This window comes from Colletotrichum fructicola (assembly GCF_000319635.2).
Source record: "Colletotrichum fructicola Nara gc5 chromosome Unknown KSG_Nara_v1_contig07, whole genome shotgun sequence".
In the NCBI taxonomy this organism is placed as follows: domain Eukaryota; kingdom Fungi; phylum Ascomycota; class Sordariomycetes; order Glomerellales; family Glomerellaceae; genus Colletotrichum; species Colletotrichum fructicola.
The window spans coordinates 2643115-2659795 of record NW_027094057.1 but is presented as its reverse complement, the minus strand read 5'-3'; the positions used below and the strand labels follow the sequence as shown (position 1 = coordinate 2659795).

Genomic DNA, 16681 nt, shown 5'->3' with positions numbered 1-16681 from the left:
TGAGTCTTGGTTCGAGCTAGCCTCCCAGCAACCGTCACAATGCAGCACCCATTTCGGGTTTTTGGATGCTTGTCTGATTGACATCTGTATACGACAGCGCGCTAAGACATATTTCAAATATCAATGTCGTCAATAAACTTCTCACCCCGCGAGCTAAGTAGATAGTTGCCGCAAGTCGAGCGGCAATTCGCACCGCTTGCGCGCCGCGCATCCGCAGCTGGCAGGTCCAAAAAGTGCCAGACCAGCGTCGGCAAAAGAGCGGTAAATACGAGTGCTCACACTCTGCAGTCTGATTCGAAATGCAGGGACTGTTTCCGTGTGAGCCCCCCGAGGCCACCGCGGCCGCGTTTGGTCTGCGTTTGCGTGGTGCCCACGTTGGGGGGTCCTCGTCGATCGCTGCATGTCGATCCGTGGATCAGTTCGTCGCTACAAACCCACACATACCCAGTGCGTGTGCGATCTACCTGCCATTCGTGCCGCTACCGCCGCATTGTTGAATCATTGCTGACCAGAGTGTAACATGGAAATGGATGGATGGGTTCGAGGATTATATCCGACTGTAGATACCCTACCGATCCTGCTGGCTCTGGTCTCAGCTAGCATGTATGGCATGTCGTGACCAACACCATGAGTATTGGTTGTACCACTGCAGAAGTCGTCGTCTGCTGTCCGAGACATGGAGACCATGTAATTCGGTGCTTACAAGACGCAGCCAGTTGCCGCGGACGTCCTGTGGAGACCTCCTCCGGCGAGAGCATAGGTTTCCGCGTCTCTTCAGCCTCGACTTCGACTATACGAGCTCTGGGTGGATGATTGCTAGCGCCCTTTGCATTCGTGCTGACAGCCGGTGAGGCCAAACGCTCGGCTGAGACGGGAAGATTCACTCAGTCGCTAGCCAGGTTTTCCAAGTGCGTGGGCATACGTTCTACTAGAATATCAATCTCTCGACTAGGTGGACATTGGCCCCGTCATGTTTGACTTGTCAGATTGACAGGCAACTGTGGTCGGTTCGTGCCATTCGTTCTGGGGCCTCGACAAGAATGAAAATGTCGATGGCTTTCGTTGTGGAAGTTTGGTCTTGCCAAGGTCGTGTCTCATCTTTTCTTCCAAAGCATAGGCTGGCAGATTGGAGTCTGTGCAAAAGAGTTGTGGTTCGAGAATTAACCACAAGAAGTTTGGTTCGACGCTGGTCAATCTGGCCAGTGTCCCAATTCTAGACCTCATAACACGAGACAAGCCGCTCTCCCTGTGCCTCATAAGCGCCTCGTAGGGCGGTGGAATTTTGGACGCAGCAGAAGTAGACCGGCCAATTAGAGTGAGATTAATGAAGTCGTTGGCCGTCAGCCCAGTTTCTGTAGCTCAGTCGACAGTCCGGAGGGGCGAGAAGCACCAAATGACCAGTTAGAAGCAGAAACTCTGCACGCTTTAGAGGTCTCGGCTGCAATTTCTTGCTCCTCCGCAGTGTAGTTTCCTGTCCAAATTATGGAATGGTCGACATTGCCCCGGGGGCTGTCAAGAAGAATACTGTTTGACTTTGACCGGGGAAAGGTGGATAGCATGCATATTAGATCACTTCCAGAACAAGATGGGCTTCGATGAAGGCCGTGCAAATGTTTGGTGCGCTCGAGAAAGCAGCTCGGACGGCGAGTCTTGTAAGGCGGCATTACTGGGCAGGGGCTGAGCGAGTCCTGGAAGCATAACCGTTCCGCTGCCTAGACGTGGCCGTCCTCTCCTCATACGCGGCTGCGTGTAAGCTCGCCGGAACAGTGCTTGTGGCTTGCGAGCAAGCTAGTGCAGATGAGACAACTAGGGCAAGACGCATCCTTCTATCCCCAAGTCTCAGTGCGTGTTTCAATTCTTGTGTAGAGGTTGATTTTGATTGCTTCGTCAGCCGTCCAGGCGTTGGGGCTGATGCTGGCTTATCTCTTCGGGCGAAAGCCAAGCTGGGTTGGCAGCTGTGGCGGTTTGCAGTCATTTAGATATCGATGCCGTATTCGCGGGCTCACGGAGCTCCGAGCGAGAATTTGGCAAGAGCGTCGTTCGGTAGCCCTTTGCCGCCCGTTAACCAAGACATGCTGATATGCGGAATAGGATTCTACGGCTGTTCCGGGGATCCGTAAGCCTGGCTGATGGCTTGAGACAACGGCCGCTTGCCTGCTGCAGGAAACCAAGTCGTCTGTCTTGTGGGCGTTGTGGAGATGTCAAATGCGACGCCCGCCATGCTTGCGTTGACTCGTTAGTTGCGTGGACGGCTTGTGAATACCGGCAGGGTAAGAAAAGAGGCGGCGGACTGGGAAAGCTGTGCCGCGCGCCGGCATGATCATGGGGTGAGGTTGATGGTTGTTGGTGGTGACTGTGATGCGAGTGTGTGAGTAGGAGTGAGAAAGTGCTTGCCTGTGGATGGACAGAGTCTAAAGACTGGAGCCCGCAAATGCTTGTCTCCTACCTGACTTCGGGCTGCGACAAGCAATCGCAGATTGACGGGAGTAATTTCCATCTGAGAGTGACGACGAACGAGTTCGTTGTTGTGCAGTTGAGCTTGTCTGTGCAGCTAGAAGCAAGCTCATACTTCAGCGCCGCCAACACCGCTGAGTAGGTAGGTACCTGGGGTGACTTTTTTTGGTGTTGACGTTGCAGTACGTGCCTTCCGCTGGCAAGCCTAGCGGAGTCTCCCCGCAATTTGTGTGGTGGGGTCGACCAAATTTCTTCCAATCCAGCGCCCCTGCTGCCGGCTTTTGACGGATCACTGTGGGGGAGCCCCAGAAAACACTGTGCTTTGTCAGGAATGCCGCTGACTCGAGCGGGTGGCATGATCGGGAATCGGCAACTGCACACAGTGACGAGTGTGCCACCTGCACCTTCTCCAAACGCCAGCCAGTAGGTTTGCAGTACCAAGGTGGGTACGTGGCTCCACCCCAGCTGGTGAGAAGCTGACACTGTGCGCCAACTTCAACGGCGACCACTGACCACTATCCGTACAGAGCCAGACAAACATTTCATGATGCGCCGCCAGGTATCCGTAAGGTTGAGAACCCGAACAAGGGCTTGAGGGATCACGTTTCCCATCCGGTGGCTTTTTGAAAGGTGCGACCAGTGGTCTGGGCACCGCCTCCTGAGAAACCAGAGCCGTCTGTCTGTCGTGTTGTTGTCGTCATGTTCATTTGTTGGTTGAGGTTTCGGGCGTCTGTCTACCTGGGAATGCCCATGATACAGCAGCACGTCTGTATGACGGACACACACGAGACACGGCATCGCTCTCCCAAGACGAGCCGTGGTGCCAGACGCAAAGGCCCAGGTGGCAGAGACTGACTGCTTGTAAAAGTGACAGCCGCGCGGAAGGATTTGAGAATGGAAGGCTTCGTTGTCATTAGTCACGGGTCGACGTGGTCGACGCAGGGTAGCCAACCGGGGTTGTCGATTGTCGCTTGCTTTCTTATTCTGCCTTTCAACTGGCAAAAAAAGTCATAATCCAGAGTAAGAATGGAATAGCTGGCTGGGCCGGCTGCAGTCACTGGAGCCAATTTGCGACATGCAGGAGGGCTGAGCTAAGGTAAGGTCGGCTGGATGCATTGCAACCGCGCGGTGTGCCGTGAGCACCCAAGGTACCTCAGCAACTCGAGTAGGTAGGTATGCAATATGAAGTTGCTCGCAAAACAGAGCAGCAGCTGGAAGTCGAGCTTTCAGAAAGCTATCGACAACTCTAATGCGGTGGGCTACTCACCAGATGTATGTGGAAATGTCTTGCCAGGTATTTCCAGCTTAGATGCTGCCTGGAGTAGAAGTTCTTGCTGCACAGGCGAGAGTGCTGCTAGGTGGATGGGTGTTAGTGTCGACCCCACAGCCAGCGGTGCGAATAGCCTAATGCAACTAAATCGTCGCCTTTGTTTTCCTTTGACAGAGCTGGGCGGTAGAAGTCGATGCAAGACGCCGAGTGCCCGATTCCAAGCACGAGGCAGGTCGGCCTGAGACAGGTACCGCAAAGTACCTCAGCTTCAGCCGTTCTGTACCGTGCCTTACCTGCCGTCCGTACATTGCCATCGCATCGCCCCAAGTAGACTTTGAAGCGTTCCTCTCGCTCGGGACGTCCTCTGTTCTTTGACCCATCAGATCGGGACGGGACAATGAGACCCCCCTGTGCTGCACCATGAGGTACCTTACCTTTCGTACCTCCTTAGGTAGGTAGGTTCGCGGTAGCAAATGAAGTGTGCCCAAGTCCAAGTGTCTGTTCGTCAAGCCAAGGACAAGAGACGGTGATCAGACATTCCACCAAAGCTTCCATTGGACTGCACCTTCCTTGCTTTCTAGACGGAAGTCTAACTTGTCTGACCAGGAACCGCGAGGTAATAGGTAGGCAGGCCGGTATTAGTGTCCGCGGTGCCTTGGTCCGCATGCAGGCGGGTGGAATGCCAGAGGCCGATGTTGAATCCTTCCGCTCCTCTCCGTAGGTTCCCTAAGGCGCGTTCAAGAGCCGGCATCCCCGCAAAAGAAGAGGTGCACTCGAAAGACGATCAGCAGCAGCAGCAGCAGTAGCAAGCAAGCAGTCAGGTCGTGTGCCAGCCAAGAGCTTTGGGTTATGATCAGTGGAGGAGGCGTCCATGCTGCAAGTCTGCAGTTTTTTGGTGTACCGAGGACGCGGCGGCAGCGGCAGCGCCTCTTCCAGTCGAGTAGAAGACCTCGCTAGCAGTGACAAAGCAGTACAAAAAGGCTCGTCGTCCGCATTCCACATTCCTTCCCGCCTTTTTGCGCCAAGGGGAACGACCCAAGGACGAGGCTTATCCTGATGGAGACTAGTCTAGCGAAAGGGGGTGGCCGCCTGCAAGTTGAGCACGGCCGGGTGCACCTCTCAGCACCTCCCAAGACGGCAACAAGCCAATCACAGCCGCAGCCACGTTCTGGGAGCCCAGTAAGAAAAGAGCAGCCAGAGCGAGCCTGTGAGCCTGGAGGGGGAGGAGGAGGAGGAGGGCAATCCCAGCAGACCTCACACCAACACTGTGAACCTAGGAACCTAAGGTACAGCAGAGGGGAGAGGGCCCTCAAAAAAACCGTGCTGATCCGCGTCCCTTGCCCGTGCCCAGTCCAGTCTTTCTCCCTCTTGTCCTGTCCGTCTGTTCCCCATTCCCTCTACAGTACCATTCCCTCTACAGTATCGCTTTGGTGCTACGCTGCTGGCCGCCTACACCTGCGCTGCGCCTGCACTACCGCAGTAGGGGAGGTGCCCTGTCGAGTGCGCTTGCGCTTTTTTGGCTTCCTGGGGCGCGCTGCTTCACTTCTGGCCTCAGGACCCATATTTTCTTTACTGTGTTCGTCCCTCTGAGTGGCCATCATCCCCCGCCAACACCACCATCACATCCCCCGGTCGCCTTCTTCTTCCTCCATTCCCTCCACGTCCCTCACCACCCACAGCCAGCCCTTCCTACGCCGTACTCAGTGCCCTTTGCCTGCGTTTCTGCCTTTTCGCACTGGTTCCTCCTCTTCTTCCGTCCGACTCGCTTGCCTTTGCCTCTGTCTTCTGCCTTTGCATCTGCGCTGCGCTGCTTGCTTCCGGCCTACTACTTACTGTCACTACGCGAACGGGTCCCGACCGCCCGACTTTCTTCCAGGCCCTCCAGTCTCTCCCTGCTTCTTCTCCACACCCATCTAACCTGCCTGTCCCATCCCATCAATCCATCCTTACCCACACTCGATTCACCACTCCTCGCTCGCCCGCCACGACTGCCCGCAAGTCAAATGGTCGCCGGCCCATTTCGACCTCGCTCCTCGACGACAACTCCCGAGAGATTCGAACTCTCATAGCACACGCTTCCATTCTGGATTGACGTCGCCAAACACCCATCACCATGGCGATAGCCATGGGCTGGCAGAAGCCCGACAATGTCGCCGGCTCGTCGGCCCCGGCCATTATGGTCGGTCTCTTCGTCGCCTCTGGAGGTTTGCTCTTTGGCTACGACACTGGGTAAGCACCCAACAACCGCCCACCGCGACCACACGAGACACTTCTGCCCACGCGTGTTGCTTTACTGGGTTGTGGGAAACTTGAGGCTGATTTTGGTGGAAAATAGTACGATTAACGGTATCCTCTCCATGACGGCTTTCAAGCGAGACTTTTCGACAGGCTACATCGACAACGACCGAAAACCCGGCATCTCCCCTTCCGAGTCTTCCATCATCGTTGCGATCCTCAGTGCTGGTACCGTTCTCGGCGCGCTTCTTGCCGCTCCCATCGGCGATGCCTGGGGCCGCCGTATATCTCTGATTCTGTCCATCGGTGTTTTCAGCTTCGGCGGCATTTTCCAAGTCTGCGCCCACAACATTGACATGCTCTTGGTTGGACGGTAGGTCATCGGCTGTGTTGGGTGGTTGAATTGCGACGAGCGCGTTGCTGATGAAACATGGCAGGTTTTTTGCTGGAGTCGGAGTTGGATCCATTTCAGTGCTCGTACCCGTCTATCAATCGGAAATGGCGCCGAAATGGATTCGAGGAACCCTTGTTTGCGCCTACCAACTGTCCATCACAATAGGCCTATTGTCTGCATCCTTTGTCAACATCTTAACCGAACGACTCGATTCTGCCGCCGCATACCGAATCCCCCTCGGTCTTCAACTCGTATGGGCCGTTGTTCAAGCCCTCGGTCTTCTTATCCTCCCCGAAACTCCTCGCTTCCTAGTCAAGAAAGGCAAGCCCGAGGCTGCGGGCCTGTCGCTCAGCCGCCTCCGACGTCTCGATATTACTCACCCTGCTTTGCTCGAGGAGCTGCAGGAAATTGTAGCCAACCACGAGTATGAGCTCACGCTAGGCCCTGACTCTTACAAGGAAATATTCTATGGATCACCTCATCTCGGCCGACGGACTCTCACCGGATGCTGCCTGCAGATGCTGCAGCAACTTACGGGTATCAACTTCATCATGTACTACAGCACCAGCTTCTTCGACGGCGTCAAGCTGGAGAATCCTTACCTGAAGGCTCTCATCATCAATATCATCAACGTGGTATCGACAATCCCTGGACTCCTGGTCATCGAATCTTGGGGTCGACGCAAGCTTCTCATGGTTGGCGCTATCGGCATGGCCGTCTGTCAGCTCATGATTGCGTCATTCAGTACGGCCGCTGGCGATAACCTTCAGCAGGCTGCCCAGACAATTCTCATCGTCTTCTGTGCCATTTACATCTTCTTCTTCGCAGCATCTTGGGGGCCCGTAGCCTGGGTCATCACGTCTGAAATCTACCCTCTCAAGGTCCGTGCGAAGGCCAACTCGATCTCGACTGCGTCAAACTGGCTTCTGAACTTCGGTATCGCCTACGGAACCCCTTTTATGGTCGGGTCAGGACCTGGATACGCAGACATTGGACCCAAGATCTTCTTCCTCTGGGGTGCCTTTTGCATTCTGGCAGTTTTGTTTGTCTGGTGCATGGTATTCGAGACCAGTAAGATTAGTCTGGAACAAATCGACGAAATGTATGAGCGTGTCGACTATGCCTGGAACAGTACCCGGTTCGAGCCAAGCTGGAGCTTCCAACAAATGCTGGACGAAGGATGGTCACCCAGCGCTCAGCCCCCGCCAGAACACGAGCTGCAACAAACACAAACCAATTCATCAACCCAGACGACGCAAACGAACTCGAATTCGGCGACGTCAACAAATACTGGCGCTACCGGGAACTCAACATCAGCAGAAGCAAAAATGTTGTCGCAGATGGGCAATGTTGACTTCAGTTATTGATCTTTTATACCCAATCTATTATATCCACTGTTACTAGTACCGCTCTTTTTTTAACTTGTTTTTTTTCCAAATCATATCCCGGATAGCAGCGTCGGAGTTACGATGTCAAGGAGTTTTACGGGTTTACTGGCTACAGTCACTGACGGGGGGGTTGGTTCTTGGTGTTTATCTGGCGGGAATGGAAATGCCACTACACAGCGGTCGTTTGGGCAAGGATGAAGGACTAACGGTCAATGTTGACGAGAATATCCCATCACAAACGATGATGGACGTAACTTGAATGGCGCTTTGGGGCCGATGATATACTAAACCCACTTCTGCGGGCTCGACACACTAATGTGACAAAACGGCGGAAGAAGGCTGATATTCATCAGCCACTCAGAGATGAGGGTTGCAGTAGCTTCGTTCTCGTCTATCAATTTGACTCAAAATCACTTCTGAACTTTTCGGCCGCTGTGACACTCATCAACCCGAACCAAAAGTGCCAAGTTTTCGTTGGTTAACACGTATCATTCCGGCACCATGATCTCTCTTCGATCAATGTAAGTGCCTATCCTTTTGTAGCATGCATAATGGATCGCGTCGAAGTGGATGGCTAACGGAGGTGAGGTGAATGTCATCAGCCCGCTCGCATCGTTTCCAGTGAAGGCCATACCGTCGGGCTTGAGTCAACATTATGTGACTCTCTGATGGGATGTTGGTTGCTGGCTTCAGATGACGAGGTGCGGACCAAACCAGATACAACTTCCAGGTCGCGAATCAGCACCGTTGCACTTGCCCTAATCATTCACGATAGGTCAGCGTTGGTGAAATACTGCGTCGCACGCCGAAAAATATAAATGTCAATAGGTCAACGTCGGTTTGCAAAATCACCAGGAAGCCCTCTGAGAAAAAGTCATACAAGCTGATTCTGGATATCGTTCTACATGGAGCAATTCCAACTTTTAGACGAACATGTGTCGAACCTCATCCTCCGCTTTGGCTTCCTTGATGTTGAGGATTTACCATTCGCCACTGCCGAGGAGGTCGAGAATGCAGCGGCACTGGCGCTACAGATGGCGGCGCCTGAAGAGCTCATCGAAATCGCAGTACGACAAAGCGCCCATCGACATCCACACCCAAACCCACCAAGAGCAGCAGCAGCAGTACCGGCTCGACCTGTGCCTCGTCGACCCCCGCCGCTTACAGAGCCTGAGCCAGAAGACCCCAACCCCGGCGCCTACATTGACTGGCAGGAGCGCAACCGCATTCTCGCAGACAGCCCGGTCGAGCCTGACGACGGAGCCGAAGAAGGCGGGGAGGACTGTATCATTTGCTCCGGCGGCCGTGAGCCCAAGTTACAACTCCCGTGCGGATGCTGGTTCTGCGCGCCCTGTCTCAGGGGTTGCATCCGCGCTGGCTTGAGGCAGGGCGGGTGGCCCCCCAAGTGCTGCGAGCCGTTGCAGAACGATGCAATCAGGTGGGTTAGGAGACCTGGCTTGCTGAGGCTGTATAGGCAGGTCAGGGAGGAACAGGAGACGCCTGGAGATCAGCGGGTTTACTGTTCCCGGCCCGGGTGTGCGGCATTCATACCCGCTGCTGGACTGCATGTCACGGCTGACCTCATGAGATGTCGCGCTTGTGGCGAGGGGACGTGTCGGATGTGCCGAGCCGCCATACACCCCGGTCGACCGTGCCGGGAGGAGGAGGAAGACGAGATGTTGATGGATATAATGGACCGAGACAATCTTGCGAGTTGCCCTACATGCAGGAGGATTGTCGAGTTGTGGGATGGGTGCAATCACATCACGTGAGAAAACCACACAAACACAACGACTGGTCTGGTTGACTGACACACACATGTTGAATAGGTGTGAGTGCGGCCATCAATGGTGTTTCCTCTGCGGAGGGGACTGGAGGGGCGGGTGCCCACGGGGCTGTCCACAGTATGGAGGACGTGAACGTCGTGTCCCTATGCGTCAACGCGTGTTTCGATACCAGCAAGGCCGGGGGGCGATGGATCACCACCCACGCATTCGACCACAGGGAGCGATCCCTGACGCTCTCCCACCGCCAGCAGAGCCTCCAAATTTGCTTGAGCTTCAACGGCAAGTCATCGCGGAGCAACCGCCATTACCTCCAGCATTACAAGCCCGTGTTGTGCCACGACCAATGCCTCAAGGTGAGTCAACGCCTTTCCGCTTGCTTGTCAAAGGTTTCGAGAAGGATAAAAGAAAGCGTCCAGTGAATGCTGATGGACTGAGAGCAGTGCTTCCTTTCGTACCCGTCGTTGAGGACGATTTCGAAGGACATCCCGCCAACTTTGACCCGGATTTCGGGGGTGCTCTACCGTTGATTGATGTTGGCGACGGTCCGGAACCAGACCACATTGATCCAGAACCGATCATGGCGAACGCAAATGGGCAGGCACGGGGCCAGCAACGCTACTACATCATGATGTTCTACGCCGATGGGAACAACACAGAGGTCAGCTGCTCTCTTCTTGGCATCTGTAGCCTGGCTAACCATCTCTGATAACAGGTTGGAGACCCCAATTGGAGACGAGACAGCCCGGAGAACATGCGCCGGATCCGCGAGGGCGACGAAACCGAAGGCAGAGTATGGCCACAGTACGCCATAGAACGAGAGGAAGGGCGTTGCAACCATCAAACACATGCTCAGTGGGAGTTCCAGCCACGAGAAGAGCCGCCGTGTTTCTACTGCAGGATAAGGGACGGCAGACAGCTCTGGCACTGCCGGAGCTGTGGCGTGACGGCGTGCGACTGGCACCGGTTCCTGCGGTTTGGACTGACTTGGCAGCAGGCGAACAGGACCGTGAACAATCTGAGGAACAGGGTGACGGTTGATAGTGATTTTCGGTATCCGAGGGCTAATGCGAACAGAATCGAGGCGTGGGACTTGTTTTTGGAGGGTGTCAGGCCCCGGCGGCCTCGAAGGGGTCAGAGGGCTCCCAGGGCCGACAGGACTCAGAGGGCTCCAAGGGCTCAGAGGCCCAGGAGAGGTGAGTTTCTTGCGCGATCCTTGTACGGAGGTAGACTGATGTTGGCAGGGTTCTGGGCAAGATTTTTTGGCGTTTAGGAAGACGAGTACGTGATAGACCGCTGAACAGTCAGGGAACGACTTTGCACGATTCCGTGCCTGTGATGTAAGGAGTTAGCGGGTAATGAAGGTCTTCCTTTGGAAGCAACAGCCTTCGTTCATGGTTGTATAAAAGACCCTCGTCATCATCTATCTGCGGAAGGGTCCTCTCCGGAGCTGCCATCTTCGGCATCCCACTCCATATTGCGTGGTGTTGGCAGTCATCCTGATCTGCCAGGGACAAGGGTACATGATTGGGGGATTTCTGATTTGACCGGTTTTCAGGAACCCGGAAAATTGGCAACACTCGACAGGCCATGGAGACCTGTGGGAACTCGATGGCATGCTGAGCTGCCTCCAATTTGAGAAATTGAGAACGGGCTTTCCTGGGGCATAGCAATAAACTATAAAATGTCTGGTTACACCCAAGGCGAACCGGGTAGGTGAAGCCGTCGCTACTCGGAGATCGGCAGCATCAATACCATAATTTTGACAATGGCACCGACAATGGGTCTTCCGGTTGCTTTCCTGGCCATTCTAAGCGGGGCCGCCGCCCGCGACATATTTGTGTCCCCAACCGGCACCGGCACCGGCACTCAGACGGCGCCGTATGGATCCATCCAATCGGCCGTCAACGCCGCCGTGGCCGGCGACACCATTTACCTCCGCCAGGGCACCTATGCGCCTTCTGCGAACATCCAATTCTCCAAGAGCGGAACCGTCACGTCTCCCATCTCCGTCCGCCCGTACCAGAGCGAGAAAGTTATCATTGACGGCGAGAATATGCCTGGGTGAGTCTCTTTATGCGTATAAGTGGCCCAGAAAACAATCGAGACACTGACACGCTCATCACGCAGCACGCCCAAGGCCCTGGACGAATCGTTGCCCAACTCGGAGCGAGGCATCTTTCACATCCAGAACGCCAACTACTGGGCCTTCTACGATTTAGAGTAAACACTAACACCCGCCCCTCTCATCCATCACAGACCCTTCTAACCACCACTATAGGATGATTAACGGCCCTTACGGCATCTACGCCCGCGACGCCTCGCACAACTACTACAACGGCCTCTCGACGCACGACAACTACGAGACGGGCTTCCAGCTCGAGGGCGCCTCGTCCAACAACACGGTCCTCAACCTCGACTCATACCGCAATCGCGACCCGCGCAAGAACGGCGAGAGCGCCGACGGCTTCGCGTGCAAGTCGGGCTCCGGCGAGGGCAACGTGCTGCGCAACGCGCGGCTGTGGGACAACGTCGACGACGGGCTGGACCTCTTCATGTTCGCGTCGCCCGTCACGCTCGAGGAGGTCTACAGCTGGGGCAACGGGTACAACCGCTGGGGCTTCAGCCCCTTCGAGGGCGACGGCAACGGGTTCAAGCTCGGCATCACGGACAACCCGCCCGCGAACCACGTCGTGCGCAACTCGATCGCGTTCGGCAACTTCAAGAAGGGGTTCATCGATAACGGCAACCCCGGCGCGTTGACGTTTGAGCGGAACACGGCGTGGAATAACGGAGACACGGGCTTTGTGATGCGTAGTTCGTCGTCGAAGATGACGGGGAACATTGCTGCGGTTAATGTTGGCAGCGCGCAGGTCAGTCTTGTGAGCACGGTGACTGCGACGGGGAACTCGTGGAACTCGGGGTCGTGGTCCAACAGCTCCTTCGTCAGTGTGGATGCGTCTGTGTTGAAGGGGGCGAGGGGTTCGGATAAGAAGGTGAAAGGGAGCAACTTTTTGATTCCGACGTCGGGACAGGCCATTGGTGCGACAACTCTCGCTGAGGTATAAGACGAAGGGCCAACAGGGTGGATTGATGTACATATTGTAAATGCAGGTATCGGAACACGCAAAGTGGGATTCTATGTAGCTCATGTAAACTCCGAGTTGGGTCTCTGAGCTCGGTCTCCCAATTAGGTCTTGCTGAAGGACAGGTCTTGCTTGCCCCCGTGAAAAGCTTGGTTATCAAGCTCTGAATATCGTGCTGGAAGCGACGTCAGCCGTTGAGACTCCCATGGAGACCTGTGTGTTGTTGTTTTTCGGGTGCAGCACAGTGCTTCTTATAGCTCATGCATCTAGAGTTATTCCGAATATTATCAACATTTTGAAGGCACGACTGTTGGCTAATCGAGTTTTGACGTTGGCCATCTGTTAACCAATCTGTAAGAGACCGAAAGGTATTACGCCACTAAAATAATATGAGAATCGCTTCGCGTCTCCGCATTGAGCGGCGCGTCGACTTGTGGGGAGTGATTTGGCCTTTCACAGATGGATCTGGGCCACATCGCATGACTTATCACTTGGCGATCTGGATCTGTGAGGCTCTCGTACTTGAGTCTGCTGGAATGCCGCCCGGGAGCTTCGCATTGGTTCTCACCGGTGGTCCGTCATGCGCAAAGGCCTTCCAGACAGTCATTATGCGTGACGCGGCATGGCAAATGGCTATGCATGAACAGTCGCGGCAGGGACTCCTTCCGCCCCCGTCTTGGGAGCACAGAAGACGCCTTTGTTTGGAAAACGATGATCCATGGTGTCTCCCTGGGAACTACTCGCAGGCAATACATGATATTGCTAACGGGAGCTTTATCATTCGATGCGACTTTGACACTGGAAAGTTTTGGGACGAGAACCAGCTTGTGGAGTTCAACAAGCAGTCGCTTACCAAATGTAACATCGCACAATGGTCCCTACTAGATTGGATATGGAATTGGAAGAGACAACATGATACTGGCATAGTTCCCGAGAGCTGACCTTGAGATAGTGTCATCAAGTCTCAGCCCAGAATCTTCAGGCTTTCTCGACCTCTGAACTCATTCCCGTGGTGATGCCGGAATGTGGAGGAAAGTGATGAATGGTTTTTGTCAGTTGTATGATCCGTAATTATGGGTGATTGTCTACAATGATGGTGTGGGGTTTCCAGGGGGTAAAGTAAAAAAAATAATATAAGCGCTTACTTTTGGTACTCCTATACTACCGGCATGCCGTGTAACGACTCCCGTTCAACATTCAACGGCGCCGGATCGGCATTCCGTGCAGGGACCCAACGTCGGCGACGGGCTCATGACTCAGCTCGGCAAAGGCACCAGTTAGCCGACGAAACCGGAGAGACAAGCTCGGGCCGCTGCCGAAAGCCCGGGGAGGAGGCCCGTTTTCCTCTTTGGGCCCATGAATTTATGACTAACCCAATCTTGCCGGTCCGCCACATCGGCGACTTGTCATTTCGCCGACGTCGCTGCAGTGGTTGTTAGTGCCAGTCTCAGTCTCGCTCTCTCTCTCTCTTCCTCTGACGCATCGAGACGCGAAACCAACTCTGTTGAAGTTCAACAACACCAAACGGCGGCGCATTGTGAGATGCGGTAAAGAAAATCCACCACCTTTTTTGTTAACTCTCCCCCTCTCTCGGCATTCTGTCGAATGTCCATCTCTAATTCCCCATGGCAGCATGCAACAGGACCCCGCCCAGCACAGATGTTGGCAGCAGGAGCCCCCTGGCAGACGGGCCCCTGCCACCCGTAAAGTCGACTGCGTGAGCTGCCCCCTTGCCAAGCCTGTCAAACACACACACAAGATACACACCACTGACATGCCTTATCTTCAAGATGTCGTCGGTGTCACTCCCGAAAGGTCAAGTGCTCAGGGGAGCACCCGTGCCAAAACTGTCGGCACGCTGGCAAAGGCCCCGAGTGTACCTACCCGCGACGCAATAGGCAAGTCAAGGTCAGGCAAAGGTAACGGAAGGCTTTCGTCAGGAGCGCCACCCCCGAAACTCAATCTTATGTGTGTTGATCTTCTGACGGCGTGAAAAGCTACATTGACGGCCTCTTGGACGAAATCCGTCGGCTCAAGAGTCAGAATGCCCAGAGCGCGCCTAGTTCTATCAGGGACGACGTCAGTCAGATAACCACCCAGACCAACACCAGCAGCTACATCGGCAACAAGGTGACTACGCCGTCTTCAGGGCGGGGAGGCAGCGACAATGAGGAGCCCTCAGAAGCCGCCACACTAGAAGTGAGACCATGGTTCATGAACGCCAACGTCTTCCGCACCCCAATCCTCATCAGCGAGGTGGCGGACGCGGCCTTCACCACCCGCTTCCGCCAGGTCATTTCCGACCCCGAAGAGCCCCAGCCAAAGCACATTCTCAGACTCAACTACGCCCCAGACAAGGAACTGATGACACTCGTCAAGTCTGACATCCCATGGCCCACGCCCTCCAGGTCTCGGTTTCTCGTAGAAGTCGCCCTCAAGTACGTCAGCAGACGGTACCACGTCGTCCGCCGCAGCTCCATCATGGAGAACTTGGAGCAAAGTATCCACAACCCTTCGTGGGGAGATTTGATGCTTCGGTCGAAGCTGTGGGCGCTCTTCGCCATTGGTGAACTATACTCGACCCGCTCCATCCCGTCGGAGAGGGACTTTCCCGGCATGGCCTACTTTGCGAAAGCTTCTAGGATACTCGGCCTGCTCGATGAGCGGCCTGGCACAGACTCCATCGAGATTATGCTCCTCCTTGTACGTCCAACTGCGAATCATCTGCCCGTCTTGTAATGGGTCCTAACTGCCGCAGTCCTTCTATTCTCTAGTGCTCAATCGCCGGTACAGTGCCTTCGTCATGTCCGGGACAGCTATGCGGATGGCCATAGTGATGGGCCTCCATCTCAATATTCCAGAATCTCAGCTTCGTGACCCCGACCTGCGAGAGCACAGGAAGCGGCTCTTCTGGACGACGTACATCTTTGATCGTGTGTGGGCCTCCAAGCTAGGTCATCCAAGCGCCATCCAAGATAACGACATAGGCGTGGATCTGCCCTCAGAACCTGTCGTCGGCCAAACCTTTGGCGCCGACTTTGACGATGCCGCTTACCACATCGCCAACCTGCGTTTAGCAGCCCTCGTGACAAAGACTGTCCGCTCAATCTATGGCCAACGCAATCAGGGAGATGCCACTCTGTCAACAAGAGTGCAACAAGCCCTGAAAGACCTCCGGGCTTGGGTCGAGGATTTGCCCACCCACCTTCAGATCGATAACCCAGACTCTGGACCAAAGCCCATTTCCCTTCACTTGTCCTTCAACCAGGTAAGATACTCCCCTGTTTTCTTCTGGATAATCGCGACTCACTGCTAACAAAATCAGTGTGCCATCCTGGCCACACGACCCATCCTACTTCACATCTTGCGCACGCAAGTCGCCTCATGGCCCTCATCATCCCCCGTTACAGACGCACAGGTACCCGCCAGCGCCATCACCCTCTCCGAGGCCTGCATCCGCTGCGCCCGCCACTCCATCCGCCTCCTCACAGACTCCTGGATCGACGGCTCCTTCGCCACCTTTGACTACTTCTACACCCAGTACCTCTTCTCAGCGCTGACCATCCTCGCAGCATCGAGCCTCCTCGACGGCCCCGAGAGCAGGAGCGACAGGGAGGCCTTTGAGGAGTCGGCACGGTTCCTGTCCCAGCTGCGCGACGCCGGCAACTTCGCCGCCCAGGAGTACTGCCACCACGTCGATGTGATGAAGGCGGACCTGGACAAGGTGTACGCCAAGAGGATGGGGCTGGCGCTCGGGGAGCAGCATACACGCGGGCTGGCGGCCGAAGACGTGTCGTCGCGGTTCACTGGGGTTGGCTCGGCGATGTCGCAGTTTGGCCCCGCGCCGATGCTGCCGGCGCACACGACGGCGGGGATGGCCCTCACGGAGCCGTCTCTGGAGGAGCTCCTGGCTCAGCCGGTGCTGGATTTGCAGTTTTTGGAGGCCTCGTTCTACGATGACCATCAAGGACTGTACTGGCCGGACTTTAGCACAGAGAACTGGAATGATTTGGCATAGATACCCCAGTCATACACGCAGGCGTTATATTAATTCATAGCAATTGATTGTA

General features: G+C 55.1%; 4 protein-coding genes across 4 annotated transcripts; all 4 read left to right on the top strand.

The window, feature by feature from the left end:
• Positions 1 to 5837: 5837 nt before the first annotated feature.
• rco-3-0 (putative glucose transporter rco-3) lies at positions 5838 to 7720 on the top strand (the record flags this gene model as incomplete). Its single annotated transcript, XM_032034048.1, has 3 exons — positions 5838 to 5953; positions 6060 to 6332; positions 6397 to 7720. The coding sequence occupies 3 exons, from the start codon at positions 5838 to 5840 to the stop codon at positions 7718 to 7720; spliced, it is 1713 nt and encodes a 570-aa protein (XP_031886626.1).
• Positions 7721 to 8646: 926 nt separating this feature from the next.
• Positions 8647 to 10869, top strand: CGGC5_v012456 (uncharacterized protein; the record flags this gene model as incomplete). Its single annotated transcript, XM_066152698.1, has 7 exons — positions 8647 to 9046; positions 9471 to 9509; positions 9571 to 9881; positions 9938 to 10186; positions 10241 to 10318; positions 10603 to 10721; positions 10770 to 10869. The coding sequence occupies 7 exons, from the start codon at positions 8647 to 8649 to the stop codon at positions 10867 to 10869; spliced, it is 1296 nt and encodes a 431-aa protein (XP_066007989.1).
• Positions 10870 to 11305: 436 nt separating this feature from the next.
• On the top strand, positions 11306 to 12593 carry pelL-1 (Pectate lyase L; the record flags this gene model as incomplete). The annotated part of the gene is made up of 3 exons (XM_032034050.2): positions 11306 to 11589; positions 11656 to 11748; positions 11807 to 12593. 3 exons carry the CDS (start codon positions 11306 to 11308, stop codon positions 12591 to 12593), a joined length of 1164 nt encoding a protein of 387 aa, XP_031886625.2.
• A 1560-nt stretch (positions 12594 to 14153) lies between these two features.
• CGGC5_v012454 (putative transcriptional regulatory protein) lies at positions 14154 to 16629 on the top strand (the record flags this gene model as incomplete). Its single annotated transcript, XM_066152697.1, has 7 exons — positions 14154 to 14158; positions 14244 to 14328; positions 14402 to 14426; positions 14479 to 14530; positions 14609 to 15314; positions 15370 to 15879; positions 15937 to 16629. 7 exons carry the CDS (start codon positions 14154 to 14156, stop codon positions 16627 to 16629), a joined length of 2076 nt encoding a protein of 691 aa, XP_066008054.1.
• Positions 16630 to 16681: the final 52 nt, after the last annotated feature.